The sequence below is a fragment of the Platalea leucorodia genome (assembly GCF_965183815.1).
Source record: "Platalea leucorodia genome assembly, chromosome: Z".
In the NCBI taxonomy this organism is placed as follows: Eukaryota; Metazoa; Chordata; class Aves; order Pelecaniformes; family Threskiornithidae; genus Platalea; species Platalea leucorodia.
Genome location: NC_138858.1, coordinates 71,746,220 through 71,766,451, shown reverse-complemented (window position 1 = coordinate 71,766,451; position 20,232 = coordinate 71,746,220). Strand labels below are relative to the sequence as shown.

Below are 20,232 nucleotides of genomic sequence, written 5' to 3'. Positions count from 1 at the left end.
GTGATGTTGACACAGTTGCCTGGAATCCCTCACAATACTCAAAGATCTGGAGACATTCTCAACACTACAGCATTCAGAGCAGCTGTAACGTAGTCCTGCACCTATAGGGCGTGTTACCAGGGGCACGCACCATACACTGCACATGCATCCCACGCACACAGAGCCTTGATGAGTTTGCTCAGTGCTCTAGGGGAGGAAAAACGCACAAATTCCCTCCAAAACACACATAAGCCTTTCAATGGACCACAGAAGGAGAGACGGGCAGCATTTTACGTCAAACCGGACTCCTCTGCTCAGTGGTGTAAGCAGGAGGGTTGCAATCCTTAGGAGGTGCGCTTCTTTCCACCTTGTCACTTAAAAACTGAACACAGAATGTAAAAAAGTAATGAAAAATCCTGAACAGACTAGAATAAAAACCACTGTTCATCTTGGCTACAACAGCACCCACCTACCTCCACAGCACAGTTATAATTTTAAAAGAAAAGCCGAGTACAATTAAAATGTAGGCCAAATTATTAATATATGTAACCCCAAGATAAGTCTTTTTCCTCTTTTAGCTTGGGTAATCTCAGCATTATCTAGGGCATCTCAACACTTCCTATCACCACAAAACAAAACAAGTGAGGGAAAAAACCCAATGAAAACACCCCAGTTGCCATGGCAACCTCTACCTCTCATTCCTGTATGGCTTCATTTCCAAGCTACACCACAGACAGAAGTGTACAAAACTACAGGGCTTGAGTGAAAAGCAGAGCTGGAGAGAGAAAAAAAAAAAAAAAAAAAAAAAGGCAAAAAGCAAAGAAACAGGGTCCTGTGCCAGCTGGGTAAGTACATTCAGTATTTTCTTCAACGTGGTTGCTACGAGGGTATTGACATGGTCAGGAAACCAACGGCAAATGATTCATTCAGTGGTGAATCAGAGGAAAATAAAACACTCACAAGGCACTATTTCCAGAAAGGCTAGCAAACTGAAGGTGCTAATCTCTGAGCTACTTTTTTAAAAAAAAAAAAAAAATCTTAATTTTATTATGAATTTCAAGCATTTTAAAAAGATTCCTGTTAAGAAAGAGGATTTCAATTCCACCACTTAGGCTTGAGTCACTGATGAGACTCAGGACTATACTTATCTTGAATTTAAGGAGCAGTCTCTTTCACATGAGTAAGATCATATATAATTCATAGAAGCTGAGTGTTTACATCTATCTGGAGAACAGAAGCCTGTGGTGTCAACCACTTACGACTACACCAGAACTTCCAAGGTGTAATAGCTCTGTTCACAAAACAGTAAAATTCAAAATCTACCTCTGACTAGAAGTTGCTCCTAAAGAGGGACCAAAAGATCTCAAGGTTTTGTTTATTTTGGTTTGTCATTGTTTGGTGTGGGTTTTTTAATCAATCAGACTGGCAGGGCAAGTTCTTGTAGCACTTGCTCTTAATTTATTATGTAATATAATCAGCTATTAATTTATACACATGAATTACCAACACATGCTGAAAGGTTCTTAAGGTTTCCATGAGACCATATTTAGAAAAAAAGTTACACTGAGCAGAAGTACTGAATAAGTAGAATATATCTCCATTACCTTTCCAGACTTGGGAAAAGGAAGGGGAGGAAGATTTATTTTATAAATTATCTATTTGCTCCTCCTGCAGAAAATGTGCTGGAATGAAAAATACAATAGCTTCAAGAAATCGTAAGGCACTTGCCAGACAGGAGCTATTCTAGAGCAAAGAGAAGATGAGAGGAACAGAATAAGAGAGGTCAAAACCAGAATGGACGCAACAATACTTAGCTGTTTTGAAGGGTATTTTTAACATTACAGTATTTTTACCTACTACTTTGGCCTATTTCTGAAAAAGGATTCAACTGGGGAGGTCTGATAGTCCCAGGTGCTGTTGGGAATACGTGGCACTGGTTAACTTCTCTTCTTCACAAGAGAAACTACAGTCAACACTACAGAAACCACAACAGGAATCTTCTCACTTGTTTTTGTTTTTAAGGTTATGTCTGTGCTTTCACACCTTCTCATTTTGGGTCACATGCTCGGTTTCTCACTCAGCATCTTCTATTTGCAGAGCTAAGTCTCCCCAGCATCCAGACAGAGGGCTGGAGCATCAAACATAATCGCAAGCACCATTTTCCTCAAGTTTCACCACCTTCTAGGATAAAGGGGTTGTGATTACTTCTGGAAACGACAACTCTCCAGCAGTGAGAGCAGACACACTGCTTACAGCTCACGTGCACACCTGCCAGGCACAACTGTCCCAGCGTGCTACTATGGCACCAGTACATCCAACGGCATCTGTGGCCACCCAAAATTCGTGCATCAACTTGCAGAAGTGTCTTGAGACTTTCAAATTCTATAAATACTTGAGAATATCCACAAAGTTTGAAATCAGCTTTTCCTGTCCTCCATATCAACACTGTTTTGAGAAGAGATTCAACATGAAAAAGCAGTTTTTCCTAAGTCATGCTATGCAGCCAACATCTAAGGGCTTCTTTCTACAGCATATACATTCCAGGATTGCTAGTCCTAATCAATTTCCCATGCAAATTTGTATCTGCGATGATTTACACTCACGCTGGCATCCTAACTAGATTCTGAAGAAAATCTTTCATCTCACAAAAGGCATTTTTTTATTCTGTAAGAGAGCATCCACAGTCTGAAACAGGACTAGCCTTTTCACTTTGAGATCCTTCCCTCATGCCCTCTTGATGCTTAGAGGAATCTTAGCAATTTCCTTGTATTCTTCTGCCTTCTTTTGAAGCTCCCAACCATGCAATGATTTCAGCACTGAGGAAGAATTTTTGTTTGAAACACTTAAGGAACCGGTTAGTGGAGTATTCCTGCGCTCGCTAGTTAACAAGATGTACCCGTTCTTATCGCCACGTGCTGTAGAGAAAGTACTGCAGAAAAAGGACAGACTCATTTCCTGAATTACATCATAACAAACCAAGACATTAAATGTGATGCATTCTGCCCAGGAGAAAGAAATGCAATGAGGAACAGAGATTTTTTTGCTACATAGTCTTGCACTTAAACTGGAAGTCCTACTTCCTAGCCACTGTAATCTAATAGTACCCTGTAGAACAACACACTGCTCCTATTTTAACACCTGAAGTTCATATCATTCAGTGTCTCCCAAGCACATCTGTTCAGCAAAGTACTCAGAATGTCTCTAGTAGTCTTCTGTATATAAAACCTCCAGGGACGGATTAAATTGTGGTCAAATACAGTAATTTTTATTCTCACTTTTAGTTGCTTTAGATGTTAAACAATGTTATTTTTACATAGCAAGTGGCACTGCATTTATATCATAAATTTTTCTTCAAAATCTCCAAAATCTTTTCTTTAAAAAGAAGCCAAGCAGGTGAGCAATATCAGCATTACATTCATAATCCTAAACATACTTCCAAGTAAATCACTCGTATTCAACTTTAAACAGAGAAAAAGCAACAAACATATAAAAATACAAATGCATGTGTTCTTCACATTTATATATATGTGAATATATATGTATGAATATATATGCACACACCCACATTCTTCCAGAGCTAAGTGAATAAAAATATTTGAATAAAAACAGGAAATGAAATTAGGGGTTGACTGTACTCCTGTACTCTAGTGAATAACAAACTTCCACAAGTGAGACAACAGTAGGCAACAATATGGTTTAAAAGGAAGAATACTGTGGTGGCACATTTAGAAAAAAAGAAGTACGGTTCCACTTAGTTTCTTATTGTGATGTACAAATGCTAGTTTTTGCTCTCTGCTTGGGCGTGTTTCCTAACAGCTTCCTCTCAAAACTGAAAGGTGCTATTAAACAAAAAGGCTGGGGGGGGAAGAACAGGAGGTGATCAGCACATATTATTTTATCATTTAGAAAGGTCTATATGCTATACATAACATCCTGTTCTTTCCCCGCTGGAGCAGAGTCAAATTAAATACATAAATGTAACTTAGTCACCTGTTTTCAATAGGTGTTGCTAAAGCAGTTTTGTCAAAGGGATTTTCCTGAGGCAGCTCAAGATCGTGTCCTAATGAGCAACAAGTAGCCCAGAAGGAAGACAGTTTGAGCTGATGAAATGCAGTGTTAGAAACAACTCTGGAAGAAATTAGTGACATGACCAAAAAGCAAAGGTCATCCGGGGACAGCCTGATTCAAAGATAATTCAAAGCTGCCACCTGAGAAGAGCTCAAAAATCAGGAGGAGAACCAGGTTTCTATGGGACAGTAAGCTGAAAAGCAACATTGTGGGCAAGTTATAAAGAGCATGTAATTAAAGAGGAGAAAACAGACAAGCAACAGGGACCCTGCCCAGAGGGAACCCACTGGAAACAATGCAGCAAAACTCCTTATCCCTGGGCTTGGAATTCAGAACAAGGTGGGGGGGTGGTGGGGGTGGTGGGAATCAACAGAAACATCCACTACAAACTGCCAAGAGGAGAATGAAAACTGAAAGCCTGGCGTGGCATCCTCCGTGGCACTATAAGCAGGAGACCCCACCTCAAGACCAGCATCTGCACTTGGGTAACAAATGCCCATCGTACGTAGCACCTCCCTTGTCATAAAGCAATTGTCGATGCAATTGCTTAATGTTTTTTGTTTGTTTTTTTTTTCACATGGAAAACCCCGGGACACTGGCTAATGGTGTCAGGTACTCTATTGAAATAAAAGTAACATCACTACAAAAAAAAAATTGCTGATGACTAAAACTGAAGGAGGACAGAGTAATCACACACAAAGATGCGCATCGCTGAGTAAGATGTGCTATATCCTATTTTAATGCAAACTTCTACATCTATAAAGAAGGAATGCAGACCACCTCTAGAGAAAGTGGAGGTGTTACCAAAACGTACTGGTTCCCAAAAAGAAACCAAACCCGAACCAGGGGGAAACACAGAACTAACGCACGCAAACATCACAGAAAATAGGAACAGGCAAGTGCATCAAGTACTGACGTCACTTTTGACTGAAACTCTACCCAAGTTTTAAAGAAAACACTGTTAAATGGCTCAGCACAGTGCTTAGAAAATGTTTTATGGTGAAAGCCTTAGAATTCAATGGCCTTTGTTTATCAGAAAGAAATAACCAGTCAGGCATTTATCTCCCACACAACTGCAAGAAAGAATAAAAGGCTTTTTAGACCCTTAGCACAGCACTGCAAGAACTATGGTCCACAGGAAACTCACCAGAGGAAGAATGAAATATGTTGTTGCGAGACGTAAAGAACCAGAGGGTATTAGCCTAGAAGATGGCTGAGGAACACCTGAATATATTAAGTCTAAGCAATATTAGATGAAAGATCATCTAGAAAGGAAACCTGCAGAGAGCAAGCCACAGCCACTCCAGACCGTGATGGATTAATGAGCACCTTCTTTATTGCGTCTGTCATTTATCACCTAGTCGGACTGAGGCAGTAACACACACGAGATATGAAAGTGCTGTGCAAAGTCTGGTATTGGATTACTGGCTTTAGCACTTTCTGCGGTAAGTTATTTCCTACATAATTGAGTTTCTGGACTGAAATCTGGGATAATGCAATCAACACAAAATATAACTTCCAGCTACAAAAGCTGTGTGCATCCTTGCAAAGCTCCCTGTCTTTTCCTCCGCATCATAGATGGTGACCATGATATTTTCCTCTGGGGCACTGTCAGAGGGAGGCAGGGAAAAGAAAACCATAAATTCACCAGTACAAAATGGATTATCCTTCAAATCCAGACCAGTAAGTAAGTTGCATCTTTCAGCGTGTCAGTCAATCCTCCAAATATTTCTCCCAATGTATGTTTCAGCTCGATCAGCACTGAGCTAAGTTTCTGTGTCAGGGTGTCTTTTGGGGAATGTTTTTTGCGTTTTGTTTTGGTTTTGTTTTTTGTTTGTTTGTTTGTTTTTGTTTTCTTTTTTGACCGTCTTTGTGTTTGCTCTCAAGATGGATCCAGAGTCGCATGGCTCAACCTAAGTTTTAAATGCAGCAAAGGCACATCTAGTCAACAACATCTCAACCACAAACTCACACTGCACCTCAACATCAAACATCTTATTGTTGCACGGAAAGGCCCCGCCGCTGACGAGGAACCCACTAAAGAATAAAGAGAACAAGTCTTGAAAATTCAAACTGATTGTGGGATAGAAGCAAGATTTTACTGCAGTTTTACCTTCTTGTAGCTTTTATTTTTAGTTCAAAATGCAACAAAAGCAAGCCTAGCCCGTCAGAAGAAGGAAGAATTTGTTTTCCTTTTGAACTGCAAACATTAAGACTTTCTGGGGAATCTCATACATCATTCACTTCCTTCAAAACTCAGCTGAACGGAACCAGCAGGGTCAAGGGTATTCCAGCTGCCTGTCCCAACAACAGAATTAACCGGAAAGGATGACAGTTCAAGGGGATTGCTCCTCATCCCTTTATTCCCTGCTACTATTTCCATATCCCTACAGAGACCATGTCCCTGTTGGTCTAACTCCCAGCTTTAAGGTAAAACACACTTTTCCTATCTGACTCCAGTTACAAGTCCAGAATGTGCATCCCCAGACCACTGAAGAGATGCTGTCTGAACATCTCCAGGTTCTTCTACACCAACAAGGCACAATGTGGCTTGCCCATGCCCAGGACATGCCGCTATGAATCACAGCAGCTTTATGGCTGTCTTTCTAAGGCAGAGATTTATGGCATAAACATAACTCCAATTCAACATTTACATTTTGTTCTGGAAAAGCTGCAGTGTTGTCAGCCAAAATCTAAACCAGATTAGGAGAAACAGAGATTTCTGCATCTTGGAATAAGTTTGGAGGTTCTCCTTAGAATACAAGGCCTAAAACCCAAACAAACGAAAAAATGCCAAAAATACAAAACCAGAAAACAACGATGGTATTTCCCAAAGTATTCTGTGACTTAGTGCCTTCCTATCAAGACAAGTACCCTACCTGCTCAAATGAAGTTTCCCTAGAAGAAACAGACACAAAACATACGAAAAAGGCCTTGACAGTAACTTCCAACAAATGCTCTAATGAAATATATATATATAACCTAAAAATGGCTAAACAATTGTTAAATTTACTCACCAACTTGCTTATTACTTAAACCCCTTACATTTTACCTTTGGCTAAAATAAACTGAACTGAGTTCACATTAGAAAGATTTATAGCACTGGAAATATTTGTAGCCCCTAAAATGTATGGATTCACAATTCTTCCTACACCACCATCCCCCCCCCCCCCCCCCCCAAGTCTTTTACAGAAAAAGAAAAAGCACTGTGAAAAGAAATATATTTACTGGCGGCTAAAATAAATCCCGAGCTCCAAATTAAAATATCTGCTAGCTACTATTTCAGTGTATGAAATTGGTTCCTCTGTGCACTACCAATGAGAACTCAACTCCCTTTATTTCTTATACAGACTTCATGTATTTAATATTTTTCATTTTTAAGGTGCGCACACACACACACACACACACACACAGAGAAACCCAGCCACTTACACTGCCTCTTCCTTGCCAAGCCTGACGAAATCTAAATGCACTCAAAACTGAAATGACCAGGCTTTGGAAAGCAGGAGCAATATAAGAGAGTAATTGTTCATGTTGTAACCCAAACATCGCTTATTCTTTCACATGCACACTTATCAAAGGAAGTGACAGCTACAAAGAGTAAAGTGGCAAGAAAAACAGAGAGTCATTTACAAAGGGTTTACGGAAAACAAAGTCGCAGGGGGGAAAACAAAAGAAAGAAAAAATAAACCACAGCTGCAAGCCTGGTTGACTGAGATTACAATAAATATGTGCACTAAAGCTTAAAACACTGACATCTTCAGACCCAGCTGGACACCTAATCCACATAGGAAGACTACTGCCTTCCCTGTAAAACTTCCCTTATAAAAATACCTTGCCAATCAAGCAAGGGAGCTGCAAGTCTCCCCAGTAATACCTCCTGTCCCGTACAAAGTGCTGGCAACAGCAGTACTGGCCCTGAACTGGAGAGGGAAGCAGTATCTTACTTTAAAACCGAGAGATTAGATCTAGGACACTTTGTGCCTTGTACAGAAGAGCACCAGAGCATCTCTTCTATGCGTTTTTCAGAGTCCACAAGAAGAAAAGCCAAGGACCACTTATCTTGGCCTACACTGCCAGAAGTGCGTTAGGAATTCGTTATACTTTGTTGTGTTTTTTCTACACAGCCACGTAAGCTACATGGGCATGTGCCAGTCTGCTGAGTAGTTGACAAGTTTACTGCAAAACTCCATAGACCCAATCATTCACACATAGAAGATGCCATTTTCCAAGGGTCAAAAGCGTGATCACAATTAGAGCTCAAATCCAGGCCATTCAGGCCACACAACTACACAAAATAATGATAGGGAGGAAGTTGTTGGGTTTTTTTTCTCCCCTCCTTTCTTTAACTGATGGAGTCTTATCATCAGCACGGTCAGTTCCCTTCAAAGTCTGGAAACTTTCTGTTTTGATCAAGACCAGCTTCAGGGAACGTCAACACAAACAGCATCAGGAGACTGAACGCGTCGAACCCACAGATTCGGAACAGAAACCATTGCAAATTCACCTAGAAAAAGGCCACTCAATGGCTTCATTTTGAATCCTGTACGTGGTTTATCAAAAGGAGTCCGAACAAAGACAGCATCAGCTCAGCTGCAATTACACCTGCAATCCTAGTCTCTCTGGGGAGAAGAAAAAGATGATAGCCATTAGCTACCAAGCTTTACCAAGCTTTTCCAGTCTACTGCAAACAATTCCTTCACTAAAAGCTGGGTGGGTATTTTTTTTTATTTTTAATCAGCCTGGCACTCCTAGAGATCACCCTTTTATTGCTTTCTAAAGAACAATGATCAAACTCCATTAGTTAAAGCAAATGTGACAAGGAGGTAATTATTAAACAGAATTTACTTAAAATATAATTCAATAAATCATACTAGCATTTATTAAATAACTTGGAAAGAACGCGCTGCCAAGCTGTTCAACAAGGTACAAGGGTGTACGCATGGCTGTCAAAAGCAGCCACAGTCAGCAAAGGACCCAAAATACCTAATGGTATTTTTGAAATTTGCCGTTTAGCAGTAAGTTGTTGGAAAAGACAAACATGACACTGAGCATAGCTGGTTGAAAACAGACAAACAAACAAACAAAAAAATCAGTTCTTCACCCAAAGGAGACACTGATGTGCCAGGTGACATTACAGGGTTTTCCCCCACACTCTAAGCAGGGAACGTTACAGCTAATGAAGACTAAGAGTATTTTTCTCTCTCTCATTACCCCTCACAGACAGGACTTGTTTGGGATGGAAGTTTCATATGTAGGTTTTAAAGAGGTATCTTAACAGTGCAGCTTGGAAGTGCCTCATTAGCACACGGTCGTTAGACAGTGGTGCTAACCATCCTTACCCTAAATTCAGCCTGAAAAGCCAAAGGGGAAAAACAATTCCAGACCACAAACTGTCAGCGCAGTTTTCAAACTAGGAAAAGACCCTAAGTTCAAGTTACAGCTATGCACTACCTTTATATACATAGCATGTGAATGGGAAAAAAAGCGAGACATCGTGGATGAAAGCCTTTCACGTTTTCTTACCTGTTAACACACTGAAGCCACTCAGCTCTTCCAGTAACAAAACTGGCACCTGAATGCCCGCTCTTGTGACTCCAATAATTTACCTTTTTTAAGGCAGTGACATAACCAAGGCTATAAAAGACTGGCTTTGTGCATTTTCACAACTTAAGAAATTTTCACTCAAGCTTGGGGTTTTTCTGCTGTTAGGGCAGGCGGTGACTTTCTGCGATGCAGACAAATGACACATCTCTTAGCAAGGTCTCGGGCAAATATACAACCGTTCTTGCATGACCTTTTTTGCACCACACAGGAACGCGACTTCCACCCAACTTAATCCCACACCCTCTTCACCCAGGACGATGACAAAAGCCAGGAGCCATTTCAGGCACTGCAGGGTACTTGCTCTACACTCACGGCCTTGTTTGATACCACCTGAACGAGGCTCTTCTACAACCCGACTCCTCTAGACGTGGTCTTGGAGATGCAACCGAAGCTGGCTGGACTGCATACACTCAAGAAGACATCAAGGTGTTGGTTTTGGGTGTTCTATTTTAAAAAGCAAGACACGGAGAACCCCTCTTTTCCCTACGACACCGTTTGGTTTTGCTGCATCAGAACAAGCCATGATTTTGTCACCTCCAGGAACCTCTGCTGCCGTGGCGGCTGGCAAGGAGACCTAGCGATTCCTTCTTCCCTCCTTGGCATCAGCCCAGGTTTAAAACGTTCAAACTCCACGCAGGTTGTGGCTCCTCCACGCCATCGGGCATTTCGGCAGATAAGGGTACCCCCAGGACGGCTCCGCTGCAAGCCACCGACCACCCCGGTGGTGCCCGGCGGGGTGGTCAGTGGCTCGCAGCGGACCCATCCCAGGACGGGCAGGGGCCGTGCTGGATCATGGCAAACACCCGTGTCACCACACCAGAGCAGGCACGGCTGCACCTCTGATTCTTTTATTGTTAGAAATTTTATTATTATTACTACCATTTTTATTATTATTAGTGTTAGAATTCATTATTATTATTAGAATTTATTATTAGAATTATTATTGTTAGGATTGTTATTATTGCTAGAGTTTATTATCATTAGAATTTATTATTAGAATTATTATTGTTAGGATTGTTATTATTGCTAGAATTTATTATCATTAGAATTTATTATTAGAATTATTATTGTTAGGATTGTTATTATTGCTAGAATTTATTATCATTAGAATTTATTATTAGAATTATTGTTAGAATTGCTATTATTAGTTTTAGAATTTATTATTATTAGAATTTGTCGCCAACAGTAGATTTTTAGTATACCTGTTGCTGCTGGACATTTTTATTATGAGAATGTATTATTATTAACAGTAAAATTTTTAGTACCATCGCTGGTTTTAGACTTTTTTTAGAATTCATTAGTAGAATTTTTAGTAGCATTGTTGTTGTTAGCCTTTATTATTGGAACGTATTATTATTAACAATAGGATTTTTAGTATCATTGCTGGTTTTAGGCTTTTTTATTTTTAAAATTTATTAGAATGTTTAGTACCGCTGTTGCTAGACTTTGCTATTGGAAGTCATTATTAGTAGAATGTGCATTACTCGTTACATTTTTAGCAGAAAGCATTGCTTTTACTACGGGAGTTACCGCTGTATCCCTACTGCCGTGACTGCCCAGCAGCAGTGTTTTCAGGCACGCCTTAGCCCCCGCCTCGCCCCGGACGGGCGGCCGTGCCCAGCCGCTGGGGCACGGCGCCCAGCCGCCCCGGCCAGCTCGGCGGCGCGGCGCCCGGCCCGGCCCCCCGCTCCCGGCCCGGCCCCCCCGCCCGGCCGCCCGGCTCCCCGCCGGGCCGGCGCCCCCCGCCCCGCCGCCTGCCCTTACCCTCGCACTGGTAGCCGGCCAGCCCCCAGATGAAGTCGGTGCAGTAGTGGCAGAAGGTGGGCTTGGTGAGGGTCACCCTGCGGAAGCCGTGGCCCGGCGGGCTGCTCGCCACCGCGGCGCGGCCCCGCCCGCCCAGCACCGGGCTGGAGGCCGGGCTGCCGCCGCGCAGCGACCGCGTCCCGTCCGCCATGCCCGCTCCTCGCGGCGCGGCACCGGCCGCCGCTCGCCCTCGCTTCCGCCCGAGGCGGCGGCGGCGGCGGCGGCGGCGGCGGCGGGGGGCGGGCGGGGGCGGCGCCTCGCCAGGGCCTCGCCGGGCGGCGCCGTGCTGCCGCCTGCCGGCCGCGCCGCGGCCCCGCGCGGCGCTCCCTGAGCGGGCCGGGGCCGCCCCGCCGGCTCCCCTCCGCCGGCGGCCCGCCCTGAGGGCCGCCGCCATTTTGCCCCTTTCCAGGCGTTCTTGGTGCGGTCTCGGCTTGTCCGGGCGCGTCCCCGCTCCTGCCAGGCGCCAGTTACGCAGAGGGCGCGGAGGCTCAGGTGAGCGCTGGAGCAGTCGGTGGCAGGGCGCTGGAAAAGGGGCTCCCCTGCGGTGGTGTAGGTGGTGGGCACGCCTCGGAGCGATGGGCACGCTTCAGCTGCTGCCCGTGCGTTGCAGTCGGCGGCGAAGCCACAGGAAGAAGCCTTGCGGCAGGGAAGACAGAGCTGCGTGTGAGGAGGTCTCGTCACAGGCAGGCGGCGGGCTCAGTTTGCGGCTCAAAACCGTGAAGCTTGAAGAGACCTCCGGTTTCTTACCATGACGTGAAGCTGGATGGTTTTGCTACCCCAGCCTCGTGCAGTTTTGGGGTGCAGAAAGCTCTGTCGCAAGACGTTTTTTGATGATGCATTGGGAGAAGAAGATGGTTTGCCTTGGATTTTACCTTCTACTCTCAACATCTCTGCCTTTTTGAGAAAAGTTAAAGGGTTCTGCCTGGCAGCCTCTCTCCACTATAACACTTTTTGTCCTTTACGTTCACTTCACCTTCTTGTTGCTAGTTTTGAAAATGTTCACACACCGGGATGTTTCCATGTTGCTAGTCTCCTCCTCTGCCTCAGAAATGCCTCTGTTTCTTTGATACATTAGGCAAAGTATCGTGGCTCAAGTAGGTTGGGACAAGAAAGGAGGCTATGCCTTTAGATTTTGTGTAGGTAGATGTATGCTGTCCATATCTCCCCTTGTCTGACTGGGCCCTAGATCTCAGCTTCGTATTAAGTGAGAATCTCTGGTAAGCTGTCTGAAACAATGTCTAGGTACCTTCATTAAGCCATGGCAGACAAGAAAAGAGTAGTTTAGATTTTCATCTGAGACTTAGATTTATTTGTATTTTGGTGAAAGGTTTAATAAACCATCCTGTCATCCTGTAGGCCAACACTGAAGTCCTCCTAAAATGTCTTAGCATCTTCTAGTTTCTACTAATCTTACTTTACATCTCCCTTCCATGTTGTTAATATGAACTTATTTATGATCAGAAGCAAGAAGGATTTGACCAGGTCAAAGAGAAACAGTAAAAATAACTTAGAGACTAAAGAAAGCATGGTATGTGTTTTTATGGCTGGAGAGTGAGCAGTTAGATACAAAAGCTTTGAAATATTTCTAATTGCTCCTACAAACATGATTCGGAAAACATACCGAAGATATTATAGAGCTTTATGGAGTCCCGAATGTACAAGAGGATGGGGAAGAGGGAAGCGGTGTGAAACCCTTTCCCTTGAAGACGTCTGCCTGCTGAATACAATGAATGAGCCCAAACCCAGAATGACAGGTCCCATCTTGCACAAACTCGGCCTCGCTTTGGTCTTCGTGAAGATCATAGAGCACTTGGAACACATCTGGGCACACGGAGGAGAAGATGATGATTGGGGACGGCCAGTATGGATTTGCCAAGGGTCCGTGATGCCTGCCTAACCTGATTGCCTTCCATGACAAAATGGGTAGATCTGTGTAGGAGGGGGGACCAGTGGAACCTTGACTTCAGCAAGGTTGATGACACGGTCTCCCACAATATTGTTGTATCCAAGCTGGATTATTAAGGTCCAGCATGGGTGTACAACCAGATGGGTAAAAAACTGGTTGGATAGTTGGGCTGAGCGGGGAGCGGTTAATGGGTCATACTGGAACTCTGCCTGGAGGCCAGTAACGGGAGGAGTACTGCAGGGGTCTCTCCTGGGACCCGTCGCTTTTAGCATCTTTATCAACAACGTGGAGAAGGTGATGGAGAGCACCGTTGTCAGGTTTGCACATGACACCAAGCTGGAGGGAACGGTCATTAACACTGCCTTCCAGAGGGACGTGGACAGGCGGGGGGCAGCGCTGTGGGAAAGGCCCTGGGTGTCTTGGTTGAGAATGAGCTAATACGAGCCAGCTCTGCAGCCTGGCAACAACCAGGGTAAACAGCATCCTGGGCTGTTCAGGAGCACAGCCAGTAGACTGAGAAGGGATTATCCCTGTCTCCTCAGCACTCATTAGAGTATTGCATCCAGTTTTGGCTCCCAATACAGGAAGCACGTTGACAAACTGCAGCAAGTACAGTGGAGGGCCACCAGGATGATCAGGGGCTGGAGCACTTACCCTGTGAGGAGAAGCTGAGGGAGCAGGACTTACTCAGCCTGAAGAAGAGACAGCTTCAGGGGGACCTCATAGCAGCCCCTTGGTACTGACACAGAGGTTTTCAAGATGGAGCAAGGCTCTTTACAGTGGTGCATGCTGGGAGGACAAGAGACAAAGGGCAGAACTTCAAACAAGGCATTCAGGCTGGATATAAGGAGAAATCTTTTCGGCCTAAAGGCAGCCAAGCAGAGGAGTAGGTTACCTGGAGAGCTTATGTGATCTCCGTCCTTGGAAGTTTTCAAGACATGACTGGATAAGCCATGGAGGACCTTGCTTTAAGCAGGAAAATTAGACTAGGTGACCTCCTAAGGTCCTTTCCAACCTGAATTATCCCATGATCCCATGATTCAAAATGTTACACTCAGCCACTTCACATGTGAGTGGACCTCAACACACACACAAATACTATCACTTTTAGAGGTCTGGCTACGTTGTCAGTTGGTACAAGCTGACATAGTTCCTTGAGTTTTATCTCTGTGTGCACCAGCTGTGCAGACATTCACAGAGGACACCTGAATTCAGGGAGACTACAGGTACATTGAAATTCCTGTTGAACATGTAGAAAGGGAAACTGAGACTAACAAAAGCAAACATGCCATGCTGTCTGCTTGTCTCAATTACCATGTAGTCTATTTCAGTGCTTTCAAACAAGCTGAGTTTGACTATATCATGACAAAAGTTGTAATTAGATTAGAAGTGCCAATGTTTCTTTAGATGGAGTTCAGTGCTGTTTGCAGGATTTGTTCTTTGGGACATTTCTCCTTGTTTAGGAGAGGAAGCCCCTTCCCTATGTGCTTAGCCCATGTTGTATTCTCACCTAGCTATGAGGACCTCTTCTCTTGCTTTTCTTCAAGAACTTGTCTACAGAGCATCTTGCCTCACCTGCTCCATTGGCCTATCCTGCCTTTCTCTTCCACATAGATTGTCCTTTTGAACTGCCTTTCTTTTGTATGGATTTAATAGTCCTTCCCCTCGCAAGAGACAGAGGCCGGAGAGTTGGAAAGCTGAAGCTCATGTGAACAAATCTTTCCTATGATCGGGGAGATACACTAAACTGCCTTGTAAGCGCATCAGAATTTGGCCCTGTTTCAAAAGCCTGAGGAAGTAATCAATACATCGTTTTATAGAAATGTGAAAATGCATTCAATTAACAAGTAATTCATATACATTACTGCATCATCTGCCAGTGCAGGGTAGTCACAGGGTTTCCTTCCTATAAGTTACCTGTGGAATGGTAGTTTTTATTGTTAAGGTGTAAATGAACATGTGAGATTTTGTCTATTTTTTAATATCTGACTCCTCAGATACATATTTATATGCTGTAACACATAGGCATGTGTGACCTATACTTGTTGTGCTTTAATTTCCGTTCTTATCTCTGAGCAACCAGTCTAACCAGTTGAAACAACCTAAACTACCCAGTGATTGTCTTTTGCCAAGTCTGCCACCACCTCTGCTGCCAGCAGCCATGGAATATGGCAGCAGTTGAAGACTAGCCATCCTTTCCATTTCACATGTGTAGCAGGGATGCAGTCCCAGACAGTGGAAAACAGTGAGGTAAAGAATTATTATCAGAGCTGTCACATTCATAAATGTGATAGCTCACTAGAGGGATTTGATATCAGTTCCTGACTGAGAGCTGGTCATCTTGACTCCAGGGTTTCTAGTGCCTTTATGTCTGCACTCAGGATACTCACCCAAAACCAGAAGAATGATAAGATAGCTGGAAGCAATCCCAGCTTTTGGAAACATTTCCAGCTTTTTTTTTTTTTTGCCTTTTTTGTTTTGTTTTGTTTGGCTATCAGAGTGTTCTTTATAAGGAGGGCATGTACTGATCTTTATAAAAAAGTGATAAAGTCTTTTTGAAGAAGACACTACAGTTTGCGTGAGCCAAAGAGGACGGAGTTACATGCAACTAACGTAACTGTCTGCACTCTCACTATGGCAGGAACCCATGCAGCTAAAAAGAATAAAAGAATAAAAGCAGCTACCTGTTTTAGAAGTGTCAAACCAGAAAACCAGCCAGACTAAAGAAACAGTTTGAGGTGGCTGGATCTTACATAGCAAAGCATGCAAAAAGGGCGCTACTAGTCAGGGTCACAGTTATCGTCACAGTCCTAGTGATGTGAAGCTGGAACATATTTATGTCAAGTCAGGCAAGTACTGTTTGTCTCCAACAGTTCTGCTGGGACAGAATTATCACCCGTTTTAAGCAGCAGTGTGTTCTTGGCTGGCAGCTTACTGCAGTAAAGCTGTGCTAGGTTCTCTGGGTCAGGCTATCTGAGGGGGCCATCGTCCAGAAACTGTAGTCAATAGTCAACTTTATATTCAGATCTGCTTTGGAACTCGTTTCGGATAACCTAATGTCATCAACAGTCAAAGCACATTATGGGGAAAAACATAGAATCATAGAATCATAGAATAGTTTGGGTTTGAAGGGACCTTTAAAGGTCATCTAGTCCAGCGCCCCTGCAGTGAGCTGGGATGTCTTCCACTAGATCAGGTTGCTCAGAGCCCCATCCAGCCTGACCTTGAACATCTTGGTTAATGCTAAAAAATCCTATATTCTCATGGATAAATATCCTGGAGCATTTCCAGTTTAGAAGATTTTGTGGAATTCCAGCAAGCCATCGATTCAGAACCATCGTTCCCCTGTACTCTAGTATAGACTACAGATACCCATGAATAGGTGAGTAAGTAATTTCTACCTTTATGCTTTAATCATGAAATGTAGAGTTGACAGATACCAAAGGATTGCCTTTGTTAAATATTGCTCAGTGGCTCTTCCAGTCTTTATTTATATATATATATATGAGATATCCATCATGTCTCAATGGACTGTTTCAAAAGATCTGCATAAATCTCCAAGCTGCAGTAAATACAAGGGGATTTTTGTTCATGCAGGAATTGTTGCTTTACATACTGGTAACTGAAAGATAGAACAAAGAGGAACAAACTACCACTTCTTAGATATACTTTTTTTTTAAATAAAGAAGTGCCACACAGATGAAAACAGGCAAAATTCTAAAAGCATCCATTTTCTATGTTTTGACAAGATTAGTAAAAAGGTTCAAAATGTAATGCCTCTAAAAATATCATTTACTTAGTTTTATACCCTGAAGAAACATTTTGCAGTACTTGGTATGCTATAACCTCATTAAACTCAAGTAATACAACTCTAGGGCAGGCAATACAGGAAAATCCTCATTTTTACAAGTTTCTTGGATTGGTAGAGGTGTGTTCTGTAAATCGAGCAAGCTTTACACCCTGGATCTTCTGAACCTTTTGTGACCTTCTTGTACTCTCTATATCTAGGGAGAGAACATACTGTGACAGATAGAAAGCCTTTGATACAACTGAGAAGTGCAAGTTCTGGCACATTACCCCCAGTTTATGTACAGGATTAAATGAGTTTTATGTGCTGTCAATATCACATCATATTTTCATCCTTTAAGTAATACACTAAATCGTACCAGTGCTTTCTTGACACTCAGTACAATGAAATCCAGTTACTGAACTCTTTCATGAAGCAATTTATTTGCAAGCAAGCTGCAAAAAACTGACAGTAAATAATCAGGTCAGGTCCAGGCACAGGGTGGATTTTATAAGGGTATATAAATACGGGATTAGAGGGTGGAAAGCAGATGGAGCCACAGTGTTCTCAGTGGTGCCCAGTGAAAAGATAAGAGGCAACGGGCACAAACTGAAATAGAGAAAATTCCATTTACATCTTGAGAAAAAGCTTTTTTTTCTGTAAGCGTGGTCAAACACTGGAACAGGCTGTCCAGAGAGGTTGTGGACTCTCTATCCTTGGAGGTACTCAAAACCCAACTGGACATGGCCCTGAGTCACCTGCTCTAGGTGACCCTGCTTTGAGCGATGAGTGGGATAGATGACCCCATAGAGGCCTGCCAGACTCTGCAGCTCTGTGGTCCTGTGAGGCAGGTTTGACGGTGAAGAGAGTCAAGACTGGCAGTCCTTCTTTTGACTGAGGGTCTTACTGAAGCAGTGGGACCAAATGTGGCAGCCTAAAATAGGTAGAAGGAGCTTCTTGAAAAAATGGACTCTCCTGACCTTCCAATTTTGGGGTTTATTGGAGAACTCCAAACACGTTCCTCCAGTCGCAGAACAGGGGTGAGAGCCATTAGCTTCCCAAATGCCAGAGCAGCTTGCTAAATTTCTGTTTCTATATAAAGCTTTCTTTACATATTGGTGAGGTGTGAAATCCAATGGTATGCCATCTCATAGCTGAGTTGTGAGCAAAAGCCTTTCTGAGCTTAGCTGGATCTTCTGTGTTGTTGACTTCTATTTTCTGAATTTCTTTCCCTACCACTAGGCATTGAAAGAGAGGCATGACATGAAGTATATGTGGAGGTAGAAAAGGAAAATTTAAAATAAACTGTGGCTTCTAAGAACGAAGAATTTAGCACATGGGCAAGGCTTTGAATGTGTCCTACTGTTGGCAGCCAGTAGGAAGGAAAGGCTATGGCGGGTTTGGTTTGGTTTAAACAAGCACATCAATATTTGGAAATTGAGGGATAATCTGGTAGAAGTGGCTCGTGAAGTATCAGCTTCCTAGGCAAGAGAAGTTTCAGATTTGTAGCTTTTTCCCTTCTCCATAATTTAAGTTGGTCGTGTCTGAACCAAAAGCAAATCCTGATGTTCGTTTAAATGAGATACCATTTTTTTTTTGCAAAAATCTCACAACTGAAGAGACTAGGAAAATATTAAATCACGTTTGTGAACTCTACAGCCTGCAATGGAAAGCAAAAGAGAATGCAACTTCTCATACCTACACTACAAAAACATATTGGCAAGTAGCTAGCATTTAATTAGTTTTCTTTTTGCTTCACAGTAGCTCTACAGCTTACTTACTGAAAAAAAAGTCTTTAAAACAATTGTTCTGATCACACTGGAACTGAATCAAGTGCAGACTTGGTTAAAAGCACCCACAACTGCCCCTGAGTAAAAGAAGCAAAAGCTCAGATATGGAAAGCCAACACAAAGTTCTGGCTCAGTTTCGAGTTAGGCAGTAAGATAGCTGGTATGTCTTTCAATATTTGATTTGATTCTTTATATAGCCACATTAAGAGATTATACCTTTTGAGATAAAGGTTATAATAAACAACACATAAGACTACACAAGCTTAAAAAAAAAAAAAGGGAAATTAAAATGTCTATCCTCTTGAACTCCAGAAAATAAATTATACATTATATTATATATTAATATTTATATATAAAATGTACCCCTCCATACATGGGTACAGAGACTTACATCAGAAGAAAGTGCTTCAGTTTAAATACATCCATCTCCTGTGGGGAAAAAACCTACAGAGATAACATCAATTAATAGAGATTTATTTTTACGAAATCATTATAGTCAGCACTAGTAAGTGTTTAACAAAGAGGTGGAGACACTTATCACAGGCAGCCATAACTGCAGAACTCATATTTTAGCGTTTACATTTCTTGCTATCTCAGGAGCTTCTCTGGTTCTGCTAACAAAACTGAGACTTGGAAGTAATAAACCGTATCAGAGCTGAAAGGAAAAAAAAAAACATGTGAAGGTCAAGAGGCTAAAGCTTTATGTCCAGTCAGTTAGCAAATATGATGATATGACAGGCAAGGCATTTGTGCTCCAGATACGGTGATTTTTAACATTTAATAGCTTATTTCCAGCTCTTACATTTTAGCACAAATAAATTCCTGACAAAGAACATAAGTGATTTGCTCAGAGTTAAGGAATCACTTCTCTGAGGAAAAAAAAAAAACAAAACCAAAAACCAACTAGGGTTTAATTTTATTTATTGTAAAGGATTGTCAGTTTAATTTATTGATTGCGTTTTGTCTCTGGACCTAAGTAAGCAATTCTTATGAATGGAGTAGGTAACTCAGTGCATTCTGAACTGCAAAATATGCAGAAACACCCACATAGGGAATAACAGATTGCTGTTTAGGTTTGGTAAGAGTTGTGTACACTTGTCGTGGTTTCAGCTGGGATAGAGTTAATTTTCTTCCTAGTAGCTGATACAGTGCTGTGTTTTGCATTTATTATGAGAATAATGTTGATAACACACTGATGTTTTGGCTGTTGCTGAGTAGCGCTCACACTGGTCAAGGACTTTTCAGCTCCCCATGCTCTGCCAGGGGCACAAGAAGCTGGGAGGGGGCACAGC

General features: G+C 42.6%; 1 protein-coding gene across 1 annotated transcript in view; it reads right to left on the bottom strand.

Annotated features, from left to right (window-relative positions):
* DGKQ (diacylglycerol kinase theta) overlaps window positions 1-11,608 on the bottom strand; it is a gene marked incomplete at its 5' end in the record, with an annotated part of 101,811 nt that extends 90,203 nt beyond the window's left edge. The window contains one exon of the mRNA XM_082336758.1: window positions 11,419-11,608. Within this exon, the coding sequence (XP_082192884.1) occupies window positions 11,419-11,608 (190 nt within the window). The remainder of the gene's footprint in view (window positions 1-11,418) is intronic.
* Between the last annotated feature and the right edge of the window lie 8,624 nt (window positions 11,609-20,232).